Below are 15,105 nucleotides of genomic sequence, written 5' to 3'. Positions count from 1 at the left end.
AATAAAACATGTTTTTGTATTTAAATTTTTGAAAATTAAAAATAGATTGTTATGTGAGTTTAGATCTGAACTGGCATCACAATACACAGATTGCCAGGAAAATTTTCAGCCAAAAATGCTCAAAATGCAAATTATAATCTGGCAATGTAAAGAAATTCTTCACACAGTTCAAAACGTATGACTTTCCACCAATTTTTATTGAAATCTGCTGACAGATAACAGACCAATAAACCAATGAGGGCTGAAAACATAACTTTTGAATAAAAAAAAAAAAAACAAACAGCTGTAACAGTTGGTCACTTTCCAATATCTATTAATGTAAAACTTATGGAAACTGAGAATTCATTCATCAGTAACAACAGGATGGCACACTAACATATTTAAACAGTAAACTTTTAACTTGGTAGGAAACAATTAAGGCACTTTGTATGAGACAGAGTACGACATGAAGGACACGTAACAACGACAACAACAATATTATGCACATAAATTAAGGTAATAATAAACAAAATACACACTATAAAACAAATAAAACTAACATTCAGAAACAAACAACACATCTTTGGTCTCTATTAGTGTGCCACAACATTCACTGTAATTGCTGGGTATCCACATGAAAATCCTTGACGGTCCTACTGTAAGGCAACAGATGGACCAAACCAAAACTATTTCATGTTGTACTTGAATAAAAATATAATAAATAATCTGTGCAAGGTTGAAAGGTGTCAGCCTTGTTTTCAACAAAAGTATGAGTGGTGTTTCTTTTCAATACAGCTTGTTAAGAACAGAACTACTAAGACATGAAGAAGGCATTCACAAGTTTCTCAGACAATGGGTAAGCACTCAGAAATAGTGAAATTCCTTGAACTACCCCTTTAACAAAGGGTTTGCTGAAAATACAAAAAGATGTGTGCTGGTTTCCAGATGCACTTCTGCATTCACACTGAAGAGTTTCTGAGACCACAGGTTCTAAGTGGTGGCTGCTACAGAGCCTTTCTTCTCACTGAAGAAGCTCTTGAGCAACATGACTTGACCGATGCCGATGACAAACAGCAAGACAGTTTCTCCGATGGACCAGTAGGTGACCCGCTCGAGGAGGTGCTCTGCTTTTGCTCGGTCGTGTGCCTCTCTCAGCCTATACCATGTCTGCGAGTCCACCACCACCTTCAGGATCTCATGAATGGAGACACAAGATGACTCCAACTGAAAGCCGAAAGATCAACAAAGATTAGTCAAGAGAACGGAAATGGCCTGGGGCAAAGGGCACAGTTGAAGTTGGGTCATATGTATGCAACCACTGACTTAAATTCTCCAAACTGCTCCTGAGAAAATCCACTTCAACTTCCTACACTTCTGACAATTCCCGGGTCTTATTCCACTTTATACAAAATTGAAATGGACTGACCCTCCAAAAACACACAAGTGTTCACACGTCCAACTGTTTCAGGCATGGTGGGGTAAGGAGAGCACAATTAAAGACTTTAAATAAATATTCAACCTTTGTTAGTATTCCCACTACACAGAATTATCTCAGAACAACTCTGGCTCCACCTGGTGGACTTTATAAAAACCGTCCCACTTCTGAAAATATTCTAACAATAATGTAACAGCAACTGTTACAGCAGAATATCGTTTTTGCTATAGTGCCTCTTTAATCTGGTTCATATCTTGAATATGAAACTATGTAGGCTTACTGTGGTTGTCTTTTGTATGTTTTGTTTGCCTGCCCACCATCTTTTATTTGCTAGTGTTTAAAAATTGAGAAATGAGACAAAACAGAATGCTCAGCAAGGGAACAGGATGACAACAAATCCGCAACATAAAGGCAAACATTTGCATTTTTCTTAACAATTATTGAGCACATTTAATCTTTTTCCTTTTAGGGTTTCCACTGCAGCAGACACCTTGTTCCTTAAGCGTAATTATCAACTAGGTTCCTCTGGCTTACCTGAGTCAGTGCTGTGCTTCTTGTCATGCTGGGCATGAGAGGGTCCTCATCTCCATGGCGGAACTCCAGATAGACTGTTTTATGGGTAAATGAGGAGAATTCATTGCTAAAGCACACCTGGTAGACTCCCTTCATAGTTGTGGTGTGAGAGAAGCTGTCATACTGCTTCTTCTTCTCATTGTACAAGACATTGTTCTGAGGATCGGTGACAAAGCAGTCCACATCATAGTTGCCTCCTGCAATGACCTAAAAGAGAAAACACAAAGCACACATCAAAAACGCATGTGGATAACAGGACATATGCATGCCAAGATAGATGTGACATATGTTTTGTACAAACATATTGGACTGTGCACTGTTGCACTGACTGAAACTGGCTGTGCAACAAACCAGTTAAGTAACACTGGGTAAGAACACATTTACCAAAACATGTTTTTTTCAATTTAATTGTAGAATTAAACTCCAGTTAAAGGAACTAACGTAACCTGGGTAGTTAAATGGGGCCAGATACATCTTTAAAGCTTGTCAAGAACTAAAACTATGCACATTCTTCCTTTCTATGAACAAGAAACATAAACCACTGAAATTACAAATTAATAGCCGAAGAAAAACCTTTTTGTTTCACCTTGTAGACACGGTGAAGTGGAGCAGCTTTCAGAGTAACTTACTTGGAAGTCTATGTCGAACTTCACATCTTTCTCTAGGTCCTCGTAGAAACATTGCTTTTCGTTGTCAGGGAGCTCAAATGTGAGCTCAGTCCCAAACACCACAGACACATACAGCAGCAAAGAGCTCAGTCCCAGGTACAGCATGGTGAAGGCAAAGAGAAAGTGCAGAAAGCAGAAGACTCCTCTTCACTGTACTACTGATGATAACGCTTAGCTCTGACGTGGCACGAGCTCAAAACACTTCCGGTGCAGGTTTGTTTACTTTTTTGTAAAATATTAGTCCGCTGTTATCAAACGTAGAAAACTGTCAGACAAAATCCAGTTTAACATCTTAACGTAAGACAAAACATTCAAACTAGTTAAAACCACGAAGCGATATGTTACTGCAATACATCTACAACCCGATCTAAACCAATGATAGCGTCGTAGTATCAACAGTCCTGCAGCTTACTTTTCAAAGTAAGTGCACAATATTTGAAGGTTTCTCAGAAATAAAATAAAGGCAGTTAAAATAAAACAAAAAATAAATAGGATAAATCCAAGTGTCCATTTATATTTAAGTATTTTGCAGTGGTAGAAAAAGTATCCAGATAATTTACAGTAGCAATACCACATAATCACAAATGTCCTGCATTCAGATATTCAAGTAAAAGTGCCGAAGTATCAGCAACAAAATGTACTTAAAACAGCAGTATGTACTAAGCAGTATGGCCCCTGTCACTGTTATATTATTATATTTTTCGACATTTGTCATTGATGCACCGATATCAAAATAGCATTTTAATGTCGTGGCAGGGTTTATTTTAACTGCTGCACACGTTGTTGATTAGTTCAATCTGTAAAATCACATCATATTTTGAAAACGGATACTTTGCATATTGTATTAAGTTATATAGTAAAAATAGTAGAAAAATGTAGTGGAATACAAAATACGATATAATTAAAGAAAACAGTGGAGTAAAAGTATGAAGTAGCACATGAGAATACGAATGAATGAATGAATAAATAATATCATCATTATACGAACAAATACGTAGGGTTTTATTTTGGAGGTGTATTTGTATTATTTCTACCGATTTGGCACGAAGGCATCGTGACAGCCGAGAGATATTGAATTGCTCTACGTTAAATTAACATAGATGAGTCAGCGAGCTGCATTGATGGGTGTGTTTTGTAGGGCGTGTGTAAACTATTCATCTAGACTGATTTGCTCTCCTGGGGCCTTTCTAATACATTATCAAATCTGCGTCAGAGAGTCAGACATTGACTCACAACGCCAAATTAAATTTTCATTAGAAAAAGAAGGGAAAAAACATCACCAGAGCAGTTGTTGCATACATCAGTTGCTGTGACAACAAAGGGTAAACATTAAACAGGAGTCTTATTATGAAAATCCCACTGCAAACCACGCCCCCACTTCCGCACAGCGAGTTGTCATTACAAAATAGACCAAGGAAAAATAGGTCTTTGGCACAGATTTTGGCATTATATGGCGTGTTATCCAGTGAATTACATATTTTGAGTGTAAACGGATCTTTTTTAAACTTAAAGTTTGCACAGTCAGGCGTGTGCTAATTGAAGTTGGCTAATTGTAGTTGGTTAATAATTAACAGCCTGAGACATGCAAAACTACGCAGAGGTGATCAAGGACTTTCTAGAGAGCCATGCGACCGGTCTCACTGTTGCCTTTGTTGCAGGTAAGTCGATTCTGTAATCATCACAATAGTGTGTGAGGTGTTTTGTACGTTAACACATTTTCTTCGATGTCAATGCAAGAGAGGTTAACTCTTATTATTGAGAATATAGAATTAGTAGATGACAATCCATCACCCAGACAGAAACTGTGTCAGAGAAGTATGACATTTTTTCCAAAGGCATTCATTGTTGTTCTTCGTTATGTTCAGCATAGTTAAGTAAACAGTTATAGTTATGACACAAAAGCAAGAAGAAACCAGTAGAGGGAAAGGGCAAATGAAGAAAGATAATCACAACAAGTCATATTACACTACATATAGTGTTAATGATAATAAAATAATACCTATATTTTGATAACAGTATTCACACAAACCAGCTGAATCTGTTAATGCCACGAAGCGACATGCTACTGCGATGCAGCTACACCACGATCAAAATCAATGGTTGCATCATAGCACAAGTCCTGCACTTTACTTTTCAAAATAAATGCACAATATTTTAAGGTTGGTCAAAAATAAAGGGAAGCAAGTCAAAATAAAAAAAAAACACATACATCGACTAAATTCAAAAGTCTATTTGTGTGATTATTTTGCAGTGGTGGAAGAAGTATTTAGATGATTTAAAGCAGCAATAGCACATAATCACAAATGATCTGCATTCATATGTAGTTGTAAAAGTACAGATGTAGAAGCAACAAGATGTACTTAAAGTAATGATACTTAAAGTGTCATTTGTTTTCTCTCAGGGGCAGGCTTGCTGGCCTTGCGTAGGTGGATGGCCGGAGGAGTGTGCCGGAGCAAGGTCAGGCTGGATGGGAAAACAGTCCTGATCACAGGAGCCAACACTGGCATTGGGAAAGAGACGGCCCTGGATATGGCCCAGCGAGGTGAGACCCTCATAACTGTTTTTTTTTTTTTACCTCCTATAAGTGCTGTTTGTTGTTGTTTTTGTGCAACACTGTGTTATTAACTATAGAGTAGAATTGAATTTACCCTAATTGACTGCTTCAGCGCTACTTCCACTATTACTGTTTAAATCCTAAATACATTGATTCTGTTTTTATTTCTGTCAAGGGGCCAGAGTGATCCTAGCCTGCAGGGACATGACCAGAGCCCGCATTGCAGCTGATGAAATCCGACAGAAGAGTGGGAACGGCAACGTGGTGGTGAAGAAACTGGACCTCTCCTCGCTGCAGTCAGTCAGAGACCTAGCCAAAGACGTCCAGGAGAACGAGGAACGCTTGGACATCCTCATCAACAATGCAGGTATTTTTCATTTGTCCCTGCATGAACAACATCAACGTAATTATAAACAACATACAGAGACCCAGGTGCAAACAGAATCTGTGTGTGAGGGCAGTGTATGTGAGTAGAATTAAAATTCAGTTGAATAAAATGGCCTCTCACATGCTCCATATGGTTTAGATGAGATAATCTTAATGGAGACAAATGTGTTTTGGACACAGTTAAAATGTCAGTGAACTTATTTGGTTGACATTGAACTGGCTGTATGTATTAGCTTTATTATTCTTCTGCCAACATTTATGAGCCAAAAACCAATCAGTTTTGAACTGATGCTGAAGTTAGAGATTATTTATTAGTTTGTTTTGGTCCATGTAAGTGTTTTTTGTATTTTTTTTTTAGGTATCATGATGTGTCCTAAGTGGAAGACTGAGGATGGCTTTGAAATGCAGTTTGGTGTCAACCACCTGGGACATTTTCTCCTCACCAACTGTCTCCTCGACCTGCTGAAGAAGTCGGCTCCAAGTCGCATCGTCATCGTCTCCAGTCTGGCACATGAGAAAGGTAAAGGCAATGTCCTGTCATTTTAGTGCATCACAGCAACGTCAGTCAACACATTAGAAATTCAGTCAAGTCGAACAGTGGCTTTTTAGTCTCAGATATCATCACAGTTAAAATAGTATCTGTAAAGTTTCACTTGCTACTTTCCTTTTGGTTGATTTTTATGACAGATAAAGCTTACATGGTTGTTTCTGGTTTTTAAATTGTAATTCCTACTCTGGATTGTTTGTTGCAGGTCAAATTCACTTTGATGACATCAACCTGGATAAAGATTACAAACGTGAGAAGAGCTACCGCCAAAGCAAGCTGGCCAATGTGCTCTTCTGCAGAGAGCTGGCTGCAAGACTGAAAGGTAGTGTATAATGCACACTTTTAACAATACGGCATTGTTTAAAAAAAAAAAAAAAAGGATAGATAATGTCTGTTATTATTAACCAAATGTACTCCAAGGGTAAAGGAAGGAAACACCCCACATTTTCTGAGTTTAAAGTGTCATGTATTGTAGCTCACGCTTGATGTGTTGGATCCCTCTCATTAGACACCGGTGTGACAGTGTACAGCCTTCACCCTGGGGTCATCCGCACAGAGTTAGGCCGCCACTTGTTCCCTACTTTATCCCTGTGGAAGAGGGTCATAGCCAAGCCATTTTTGATGCTGATCAAAAGTCCCTGGGAAGGAGCTCAGACCACCATCTACTGCGCCGTGGACGAGAGCCTGGCAAACGTCAGCGGCCTTTACTACAGGCAAGTACATCTGCAATGAAACTCACCTGACAGTAAAGATAAATCTCATTAATTGGAATTCCCATATAAAAATATTGCTACATTTGGATGACAGCTACTTCATTCCCTTTACTTGCTGTAAAGTAAAAGGAAATGCTTAGTTGTCTCAAAATTGATTAATTAAATTTCACTACAATTTTGCATTGCTGCACCATTCTCTCACTATAACGAGTTATTAAACAAATAACAATAAATAAGCCTTAGATAAAAAAAATGAATCTATCGAATGTCATTTCCATGCTTTTATCTCCATTGTACAATGAAAAAATGTTTTATGGCTAAGTCATGGTTTATTACACAAGCTTTATTACTACAACAGATTAGAGTATGACCCCACTGTATGACACTTTTATTGATCTTGTCCTCGTCTTTTATTTCTTCTACCGTACAGTGACTGTGCCCCCAAAACGGCGGCACCGCAGGCCCTGGATGACGCCGCAGCCAGGAAGCTATGGGACCTCAGTAACTCCATGGTTGGTCTGGCTTAAACGCATCATCCCGCCCTGCTTTCACCTGACATTCCTCCTGCTGGAGTCAGTGGCCCTGTTTACATGGGTGGAAAAATTACAGAAATTAATTTTATTATCTACTATGCATAAGGGCATTGCATTTATCAAGATTTTTTTTAACTTTTCCAAGTCTTTTATAGCTGAAAGATTTGATGATGAGTAAAACAATTTGCACTAATTTATCAGTCAGTTGATTGAATGTTAAAAGTAGGTGCACTGATTTATCTTTATATTATAGAATGTATATTCTGCATACCTAATAATTTGTGCTTTATTGTGTATCTACGGTGTGCTCATATATCCTTATTAAAACAAGGTTATACTTGCTTATTCATCAATTTATCATATTATGTTATTATATTGTTTGCATTTCAGTGAGCAATTTCTGTTATGCATTTAACTTCTAACATGTTTTGATTTGGAAAAGCTAAAATGCTTGTGGGCCAAACAGGTTCTCATTTTTTTCATCATATGATTGTTGCTGCAAATTCAAAAAGACGCGTAAGGCTTCAAACTTCTGCGTTTATTCATGGCGTCTAACAACAATTACCAACATACAGTAAGATGATTGTACAGTTTCTGTGTCAACCTCAGTGCAGAAACACATTCGTAAAAACATATAAAGCAATACTACAGTTTCAACTACAAGGGAAGGAGGATGAGAGCCAATTTTGTTTCCTCCAGGGTGAAGAAGTAGACTTTGGTGAAGTAGTCCTGAAGTGTTATGTAAAAGCTGGGAAGTGACCGTAGGTGCTGGCAGCGGTGAGAAGGTTGTTGCACTTGAGAGGACAGAGGATCCTCCGCCAGGTGTGGAGAGGGAGTGGACGCCTCAGGGGCAGAGAGCAGTTAGGAAACACCCAGTAGATTGTGTGATTGTGTGTTTGTTTGTGTGTGTGTGTGTGTGTGTGTATTTTATACACGGTAGATGCTGTTTGTTGTATCATGATGCAGTAGATCTGGTGTTTTGTTACTTTTTAGGTGAGAATTAAATTATGTGCCTGTGTTGACAAAGTGTACAAAAGGGAGGCAACAGCAGTGTAACTCTTTTGGCAATAAATGTCTGATTAAAAGTGATTTTCCTCTGCCAGTCATTATTGTTGTTGTTATTATTATTACTATTATTATATTAGACACGCGGTGTGTTTGTATAAGATGAACGGCTGCACATGAGGAAAAATATCAATCGTTGTTTAGAGTCACTTCATCACTTGCAGAAACAAGCTTTTGTGACCAGGCTATCAGCGCATTATAAGATGATGAAGCCCCATCTTGTATTTGAGAGCAGTTTATGCATCTGAAGATGGGGGTAAACTGCCAGAGCTCCTTATTGGAAGCTGTGTAATTTAAAAGAGTTTTCCCAGAGCTCTTTTAAATGAAGCCAGATGAGAATGTAAATGGGAATTAGCTGAATTAGCTCAGGCTTTTGAAAGAACAAAGCGTCCCTCAGCTGTTATATCCACCACTTGTTTAAATAATGACAGGAGCTTTTTCATGATGAATCAGCAGCTTTGCTCTGACGTCACTAAATATTTCATATCAGGATTTTCATATCATTTAATTTGCATACGTTTGTTTTCAGCTCTCAGCTGTCACTATCTTTCAGTTTGATGTTGATCTATCTTTTTGTATCAACATGAGTATTCATGTATAGTATGTTAAGTATGATATATATTTCCTTCCCTTCGAAACTTCAATCTCTGAGCCTTAATTAAAGTGTAGAAATGCCAAGGCTGCGTGCTTGTGGGTGTGAAATCATGACAGCGTGTTGGCGTGCATTATATTGACATTACTCACCTAATTTTTGTATTCCAGTTAGCCAGTTGCATCATCCTCGGTATATAGATAATGGATTATGTTAGTCATGCTGTCATGTCAGGATGTCCGAGTTCACTTTGATCCTGCTGCTATTCTAAATTGTCAAACCAGGTTTTGCCCATTTTGGTGAAAGGCATCATCTTGCCTGAAGTCGCACCTGGCAAAGAAAACTGCGCTGTTGCTTTCTGTCATATGTCTGGGAAATATGACTTTAAAACAGGTGCGCTCTAAACTGCCTGAAGGGAATTTGTGTTTCAATTAATATTCCACTGTCAATCATTTTGCCTGACAGAAATACAAAGACCAACATTTCCATTTGTCAGTCGTTGGATTTTAAGTTCAACTTAATTTATCCAACATTAAATCATCTAAAAAAAATCATTATTTAATGACAAATCATGAGCTAGATTACAATGCAACTTAAATGTTAGAGCAGACGAATTTGCATGAACAATGAAGTTTCTATTCGCTACTGAAACAAGTTCACATTTTAAACTTTTGACAAAAAGCTCTTATTTTTTAACAACTCTTACATGTTTAAAAAACAAGGAATAACAGTTATTGCCACCTTCAAAAAAACAAAGCATATAGTACAGAAATGAATAACAGCCTTCAACATGGTCACAAATTATGAACTGAGTGACTGAATTACCCCAAAGGCTGTCTGACTCTGATGTCTCTCCAGTGTCTGTAGGTAATGTCATGCACATGCCCTTATCAGTTCTCCGTCCAACGGATACAGAATCTATAGCTGGGCTGGAAAAGTGATAAGGAGATGTGAGCGACCACAGTACCACAGCATCTTTTTAATCTCTGTCCTACTGTGATGAAGGACCTGTTTCGGGACCTGTTTAGGGACAAAAATGAATGCTGGGAATGTTAAAAGGTCCCCAACCAAGAGCGGCATGAAGCTACCATCCTTTTCTTCAAAGTCCTGGACCTGAGAGCGGAGTTCCCGAGTTCAGAGCAGATGAGATCTGTTGTTTCATTTCCATCATTCAGTCACAGCAGAGGTGAATCTGTCATAGAAAAAAAAAAGGTCCCTCTCTGTCTTTTTCTACCGTCTGTGCAGGCTGAAAACTGCCCAGATCCTTACACAGCGAGGAACTAGTTAAGCTTTAACTAGTCAAAGTGGGTTCCTGCAGCAGTAGCCCTTCACTGTTTGACTGCTGACAGACTTTTGAGACACACCCCATTGATGAGTTTTATTTCACTGCAGCCCCGCCTGGCTCGGAGGGATTTCACAGCTGCCATTGGTTCATATTCTGAACTCACCATACCTGCCCCCTGGCTCCTGTGGACTGGAGCCAAATAGTTCCTCCAGCTGTCAATCACAGGGAGATCAGCCAGTGGGATGAGAGAGGCCAGGCTTGGCGGGTGTGTTCCCACCAGGTGTGGCTGAGAAGCACATTCCAATATGTACATACCTGTCAGCTCCTCTGGTATTCAGCTGCTCCTAGAAAGTGGGACCTCTGTTGACCACTCGCTCTCCCCTTTCCTCCTTTTGGGGCCCATGCAGAGGGAGAAGGAAATAGCTCCAAATAAGCAATTTTCTACCCATGCTGTGTGTATCTTCAATTCTTTTTAAAGCATGCTACTTCCTTTGATTTTATAAGAGCAAAACCTTTGGATGCCATCGGTCACAGACGATGAAAAGAGAACATAGACACAAGAAAACATGAATGTCACCAACGATAAAGTCATTGTATAGGACAGAAAAAGCCTGCTTTGTGCCCCAAAGGCTGTTTGGAGTGTAAACATAGGGGAGTTACTACAAGCAACGTTTCACAAGCAACTTTCCAATTGTGAAACTGTGTGAGCACAACATAGTGATTAAAGGCAGCACTGCGTTTTTACAAATTGCTGTATTGAGTATTCCAGGAATCACAGACTAGCACAGTTGTATCTCATTATACAGCCTGTTATGTGCAGTCAGTTAGCATACAGGTGCAGGCAGTGGCATGTGCTTTACCCCTCCAGCAAAGAACATCAGATCATCTGCGCCTGTTTTCTCCCCGTTGAGATCATAAAGCTTCAACGAGAATGTGTGTGAAGTGGAGATTTGTGCTGTCTGCCCTTCTGGTATGAAGGCCTCACTCACTCCCTCTCTCTCTTCCTCTATTCAAGCCATTTTTCTTTTGGTCTTTCTCTCTCTTCATCTCTCTCTCCCACCTCCTTTGTGTCTCCCCCTCTTGCAGCGGATTCCTCTGTCTCTGGGCTTCTCTCTGTCTCTCCGTCAGAGTACAGGAGCGAACGGTGTGCGCCTCAGGCAGGTGTGGGAATGCAGGTTTGCAGCTTTCATGGGCCTTGAGCAGAGCAGAACCCATGCCGTGATTACCTGCAGACGAGTCTGTGCATGTGCTGAGCTGAATCAGAGCAGCCACAGTGACTAAGCTTCTCTGTGTCGCCAGTCACTTACCTACTACATTGAACCTCGCTGACTGTTTCGCAGGTGTAAATGATCCACTTCTAAAATTATTCATCTCAGAAAAGGCTGCTTTAGTATAGAAATGGAAGAATCGAAATCTTAGAAAAAGACGCTGCTGCTGCTGCCACCACCGCCACAATTGAAAAGGAGTTTAAAAACAAAGCATCCTGGATGTGAAATACCCAGCAGTTGCAGCTTAGGATACAATGAAGCTTTAGTTTCCCAGAGGAATAATTTAGCTTACAGACAGCAGACAATATTAATAGATAAATACAAGTACATATAGATTAACACCATCCCCACTGTTGTCATTTTCACTTGTCCCCAAAACCATCTTGAGAAAGCAGCAAGAGGAAGAAACCAGGGGGCCACCATGCGGCATCCACAGCTAGTAACAGAACAGACTGCATTACATTTACAATACATTTTGTTTAAATCATTTTCTGTGTTACTCATGTGGCAGAAGAAGCAGACTGTGTATCTATGATCGGTACTCTGACTTTGTTTGCAGTGTATTGAAAAGAAATGCCCGGGAGACTGTTAGTGAAGTGACACTACACATTATCAGTAGGAGATTATGGTAGAGAAAATGAAAAGATGTCACACAATGAAATGTGCTTGAATGAACTGAAGGAATGTACAGTGAATATGTTTTAGTCAAACTGGATATTTTAACTAGACAAAGTAACATACACCTACTATATAATATAATGCTATCCACTTTAGCAGCATTGTAATAAACATTACATTTGACTTGAAATATACAATTTTAGTCAAGACTGTGTCAGAGCGATGTTGTCTCAACTCAGCTTTATATTTCTTTCAACTCTAACTGAGTCTAATGTGCTGGTCTCAGAGACCCCTGGGTCCTCTTTTACAACACAACTGGACACTTCATGGCTTTTGCTAATTTCCTAAACATTACTTTGAACTGATAACATGTTTGAGCAGTCTGTTACAGAAAATGTCAAATTACTTCTGTTCGAGCATGTTCATTAATGTTGTCGAAGTAAACACAACAAAACAGAAGTAGCTATCATCACTCATCAATATGTACGATTTCCTTGTCAGTGAATAGCATTTTGGCAAAGGGAAAATATATTTGTTAATGTTTGCCCATATAACTCATACATTTTTTTAACTTATTTGGTGTTTTATGGTTTTTCAGTTTTTTAAATTATTATTATTTGTCACACATCCATCAGTGGGATTTGTGGGATCCCAAACAATGAGGATGTAAAGCCACGTAAGCAAAGCAGAGCAAACACGGGTGTAACTGACTTCAGTGGGAGTTACAGATGTGGTTTTCACTGTTTGGAAACTTTGACAACACAATACTTTGGGGCCGTAATTATTATCACAAACTGTACGTGTTTTAACGTTACTTGTCTAGATGACACTATTATAATACTTCATGATTCTGGTTGTTGTTGTTGTGGGAAGAGAAAGAGAGGGCGGATCAGGATCAGGATCAGGGGTGTCTGTAAGAATTCCTGGGCCCGGGCTGTGAGTAGGATTTCCAGATAGTTGTGAGGGGTGTTTGGGCCCTGAGGCTGTATTCTGTCGCCGGGGATAAAGACATTGTCAAGTGAACACACACAGACAACAGGGTGGTGCTGAGTCAGCTGTCCGCCTCGTTTAGCGCATGCTGCGCTGCCTCGGACTCTTCACCACGCGGTTCCCATCAGCTCAGTTGTGGCTGCTCGATAATTTGCACTGATGAATTATAATTTTACGTTTGAATAAAATTTACCTCTATAGGCTACACTTTTCAAAATGACAGAATGAAACTATTAAAAGCTTTCCTTTGCTTTAAAATGAATGAGATGTAGTAAAGGAATAGTGTGTCTCACAAAGTTGCTTAAAATCTCATATTTCCAGATAAGGGGTAAAAAAAACAGTTTAGTTTATTTTCTGACTGAGTTTTGTCACTTCAAAAGGAAACAAATGCAATTTTGATTGAATCTGTTAGTTTGGCTTACTACTATGAGGTAGTTAAATCTTCACTGTTTTCCTATAGTACTCTTCCATTGGGAACCATGCAGCCCTCTTCCGCATGGTTTGACATTCTGCTCTTGATATTTTGTGATGTCTTAGCATATCATCGGGAGAGGAAGGGCTGTAGCCATCTCTGCTGGCATTGTTGTCGATTATTTAGTTGAGTTCCTCTCGTCAGTGTGAAAGTCTGGTGCTAACCAAACAGGCGTCGGCCTCTCTTTATCCAGTTCCGGGGGGTTTTGTGGGAACATCAGACGCCATGGCCACTCATGTGGACCAGGGAGATCTGCTAAAGCATCTTCTGTCCCTCACTGGGATTAGAGTGGACACATTCCTGGCCCCTCTGCTCTGCCGTTCCCACCACTGCACTGTTCACATGTGTGTATGAAAAACCACATGTGTGCATTCATATATGAGCACACACAGATATGTATGCATGCATTCTGAGACAGACACGCAATAATGACTTGTGATTCAAAGAACAATTTAACTCATTGCGAATGGCTATCATGGGTCACAGACAATCAAAGTAGAAACAATAATATGATGACAACACAGCTGTAGCACAAATTTCCTAAGATTTCCTCTCTCAAAACTATCAACACAGAATCTGTCACTAATCTTTACAAATGTACAACAACTAGTCAAGCTCTGCAAGTAGACATTCTTCCATCTACATGAAACACACCGATTACGTGTTCTACTGGTTACACACTCTCAAATTATGTTTAAAATATCACTAAAAACATGTTACTGTAAAAGACACACAAGCATGATCAACACTCACATTTAAAAAAAAAAAGAAGTGTTATTTCATGACTGACCAGCACACCAAACTCATACTAGGTGATAAAATATTCTAAATGAGAGAATTAATTCATCTCAAACACAAACCTGCTATTACAGTACTGATAATAAACAGTGTATAAAGGTTCTGGCTAGATGAGGCCATACAATGTCATCCACACATCACACGCAACGTTAGGCCTGGCCAGGCAGTGGGGGGAAGTACCCCCTGGCGTGTCGAATCCTCTCCTGGACGGACTCCAGTGGAATGTCCCCACACGCCTCCTCCAGCGCCGCTGAAGGTTTTCCCACTCGGGGAAAGAGATTCCTGTCACACACCTTCCCCCACCAGGCTGAGAACAACTCCTGTTTATTGATCCTGACAGTCTGTTTGCTGTGTAGTTGTTGCTATTTAGTGTTTGTACCTGTTGAGGTGAGTGTTAATTGAGTTCAGAAAGGAGGGAATCTGAGTTTATACTTACTACACCAGGAGATTATCAATCTTGTGGTGGCTGAAATGGTTTGAGAATTTTGGTCGTAAGCTCAGTTTTAGTGACCTTTAGTGAAAACAGCTGTAACATTGACCAAGTGTGTGTCCAATTAAGCAAGTAAGCGAACAACAGCAGGGCCTGGAACCGGGAGAGCTAAATGGAATGCAGCCATCATTAATACTG

General features: G+C 39.6%; 2 protein-coding genes across 2 annotated transcripts; one reads left to right on the top strand and one right to left on the bottom strand.

Moving 5' to 3' along the window:
• Positions 1–178: 178 nt before the first annotated feature.
• tmed3 (transmembrane p24 trafficking protein 3) lies at positions 179–2,998 on the bottom strand. Its single transcript, XM_056382047.1, has 3 exons — positions 2,617–2,998; positions 1,949–2,194; positions 179–1,203 (listed from the first exon to the last, which is right to left on the bottom strand). Exons 1-3 carry the CDS (start codon positions 2,758–2,760, stop codon positions 970–972), a joined length of 624 nt encoding a protein of 207 aa, XP_056238022.1. The 5' UTR covers positions 2,761–2,998; the 3' UTR covers positions 179–969.
• A 1,037-nt stretch (positions 2,999–4,035) lies between these two features.
• On the top strand, positions 4,036–8,478 carry si:ch211-107o10.3 (uncharacterized protein LOC407663 homolog). Its single transcript, XM_056382034.1, has 7 exons — positions 4,036–4,313; positions 5,057–5,197; positions 5,385–5,576; positions 5,955–6,116; positions 6,349–6,465; positions 6,652–6,856; positions 7,287–8,478. Exons 1-7 carry the CDS (start codon positions 4,238–4,240, stop codon positions 7,381–7,383), a joined length of 990 nt encoding a protein of 329 aa, XP_056238009.1. The 5' UTR covers positions 4,036–4,237; the 3' UTR covers positions 7,384–8,478.
• Positions 8,479–15,105: the final 6,627 nt, after the last annotated feature.

Source organism: Seriola aureovittata, chromosome 1 (genome assembly GCF_021018895.1).
Source record: "Seriola aureovittata isolate HTS-2021-v1 ecotype China chromosome 1, ASM2101889v1, whole genome shotgun sequence".
In the NCBI taxonomy this organism is placed as follows: Eukaryota; Metazoa; Chordata; class Actinopteri; order Carangiformes; family Carangidae; genus Seriola; species Seriola aureovittata.
Note: the sequence above shows the minus strand (reverse complement) of the source record. Positions and strands in the feature narration are given on the sequence as shown.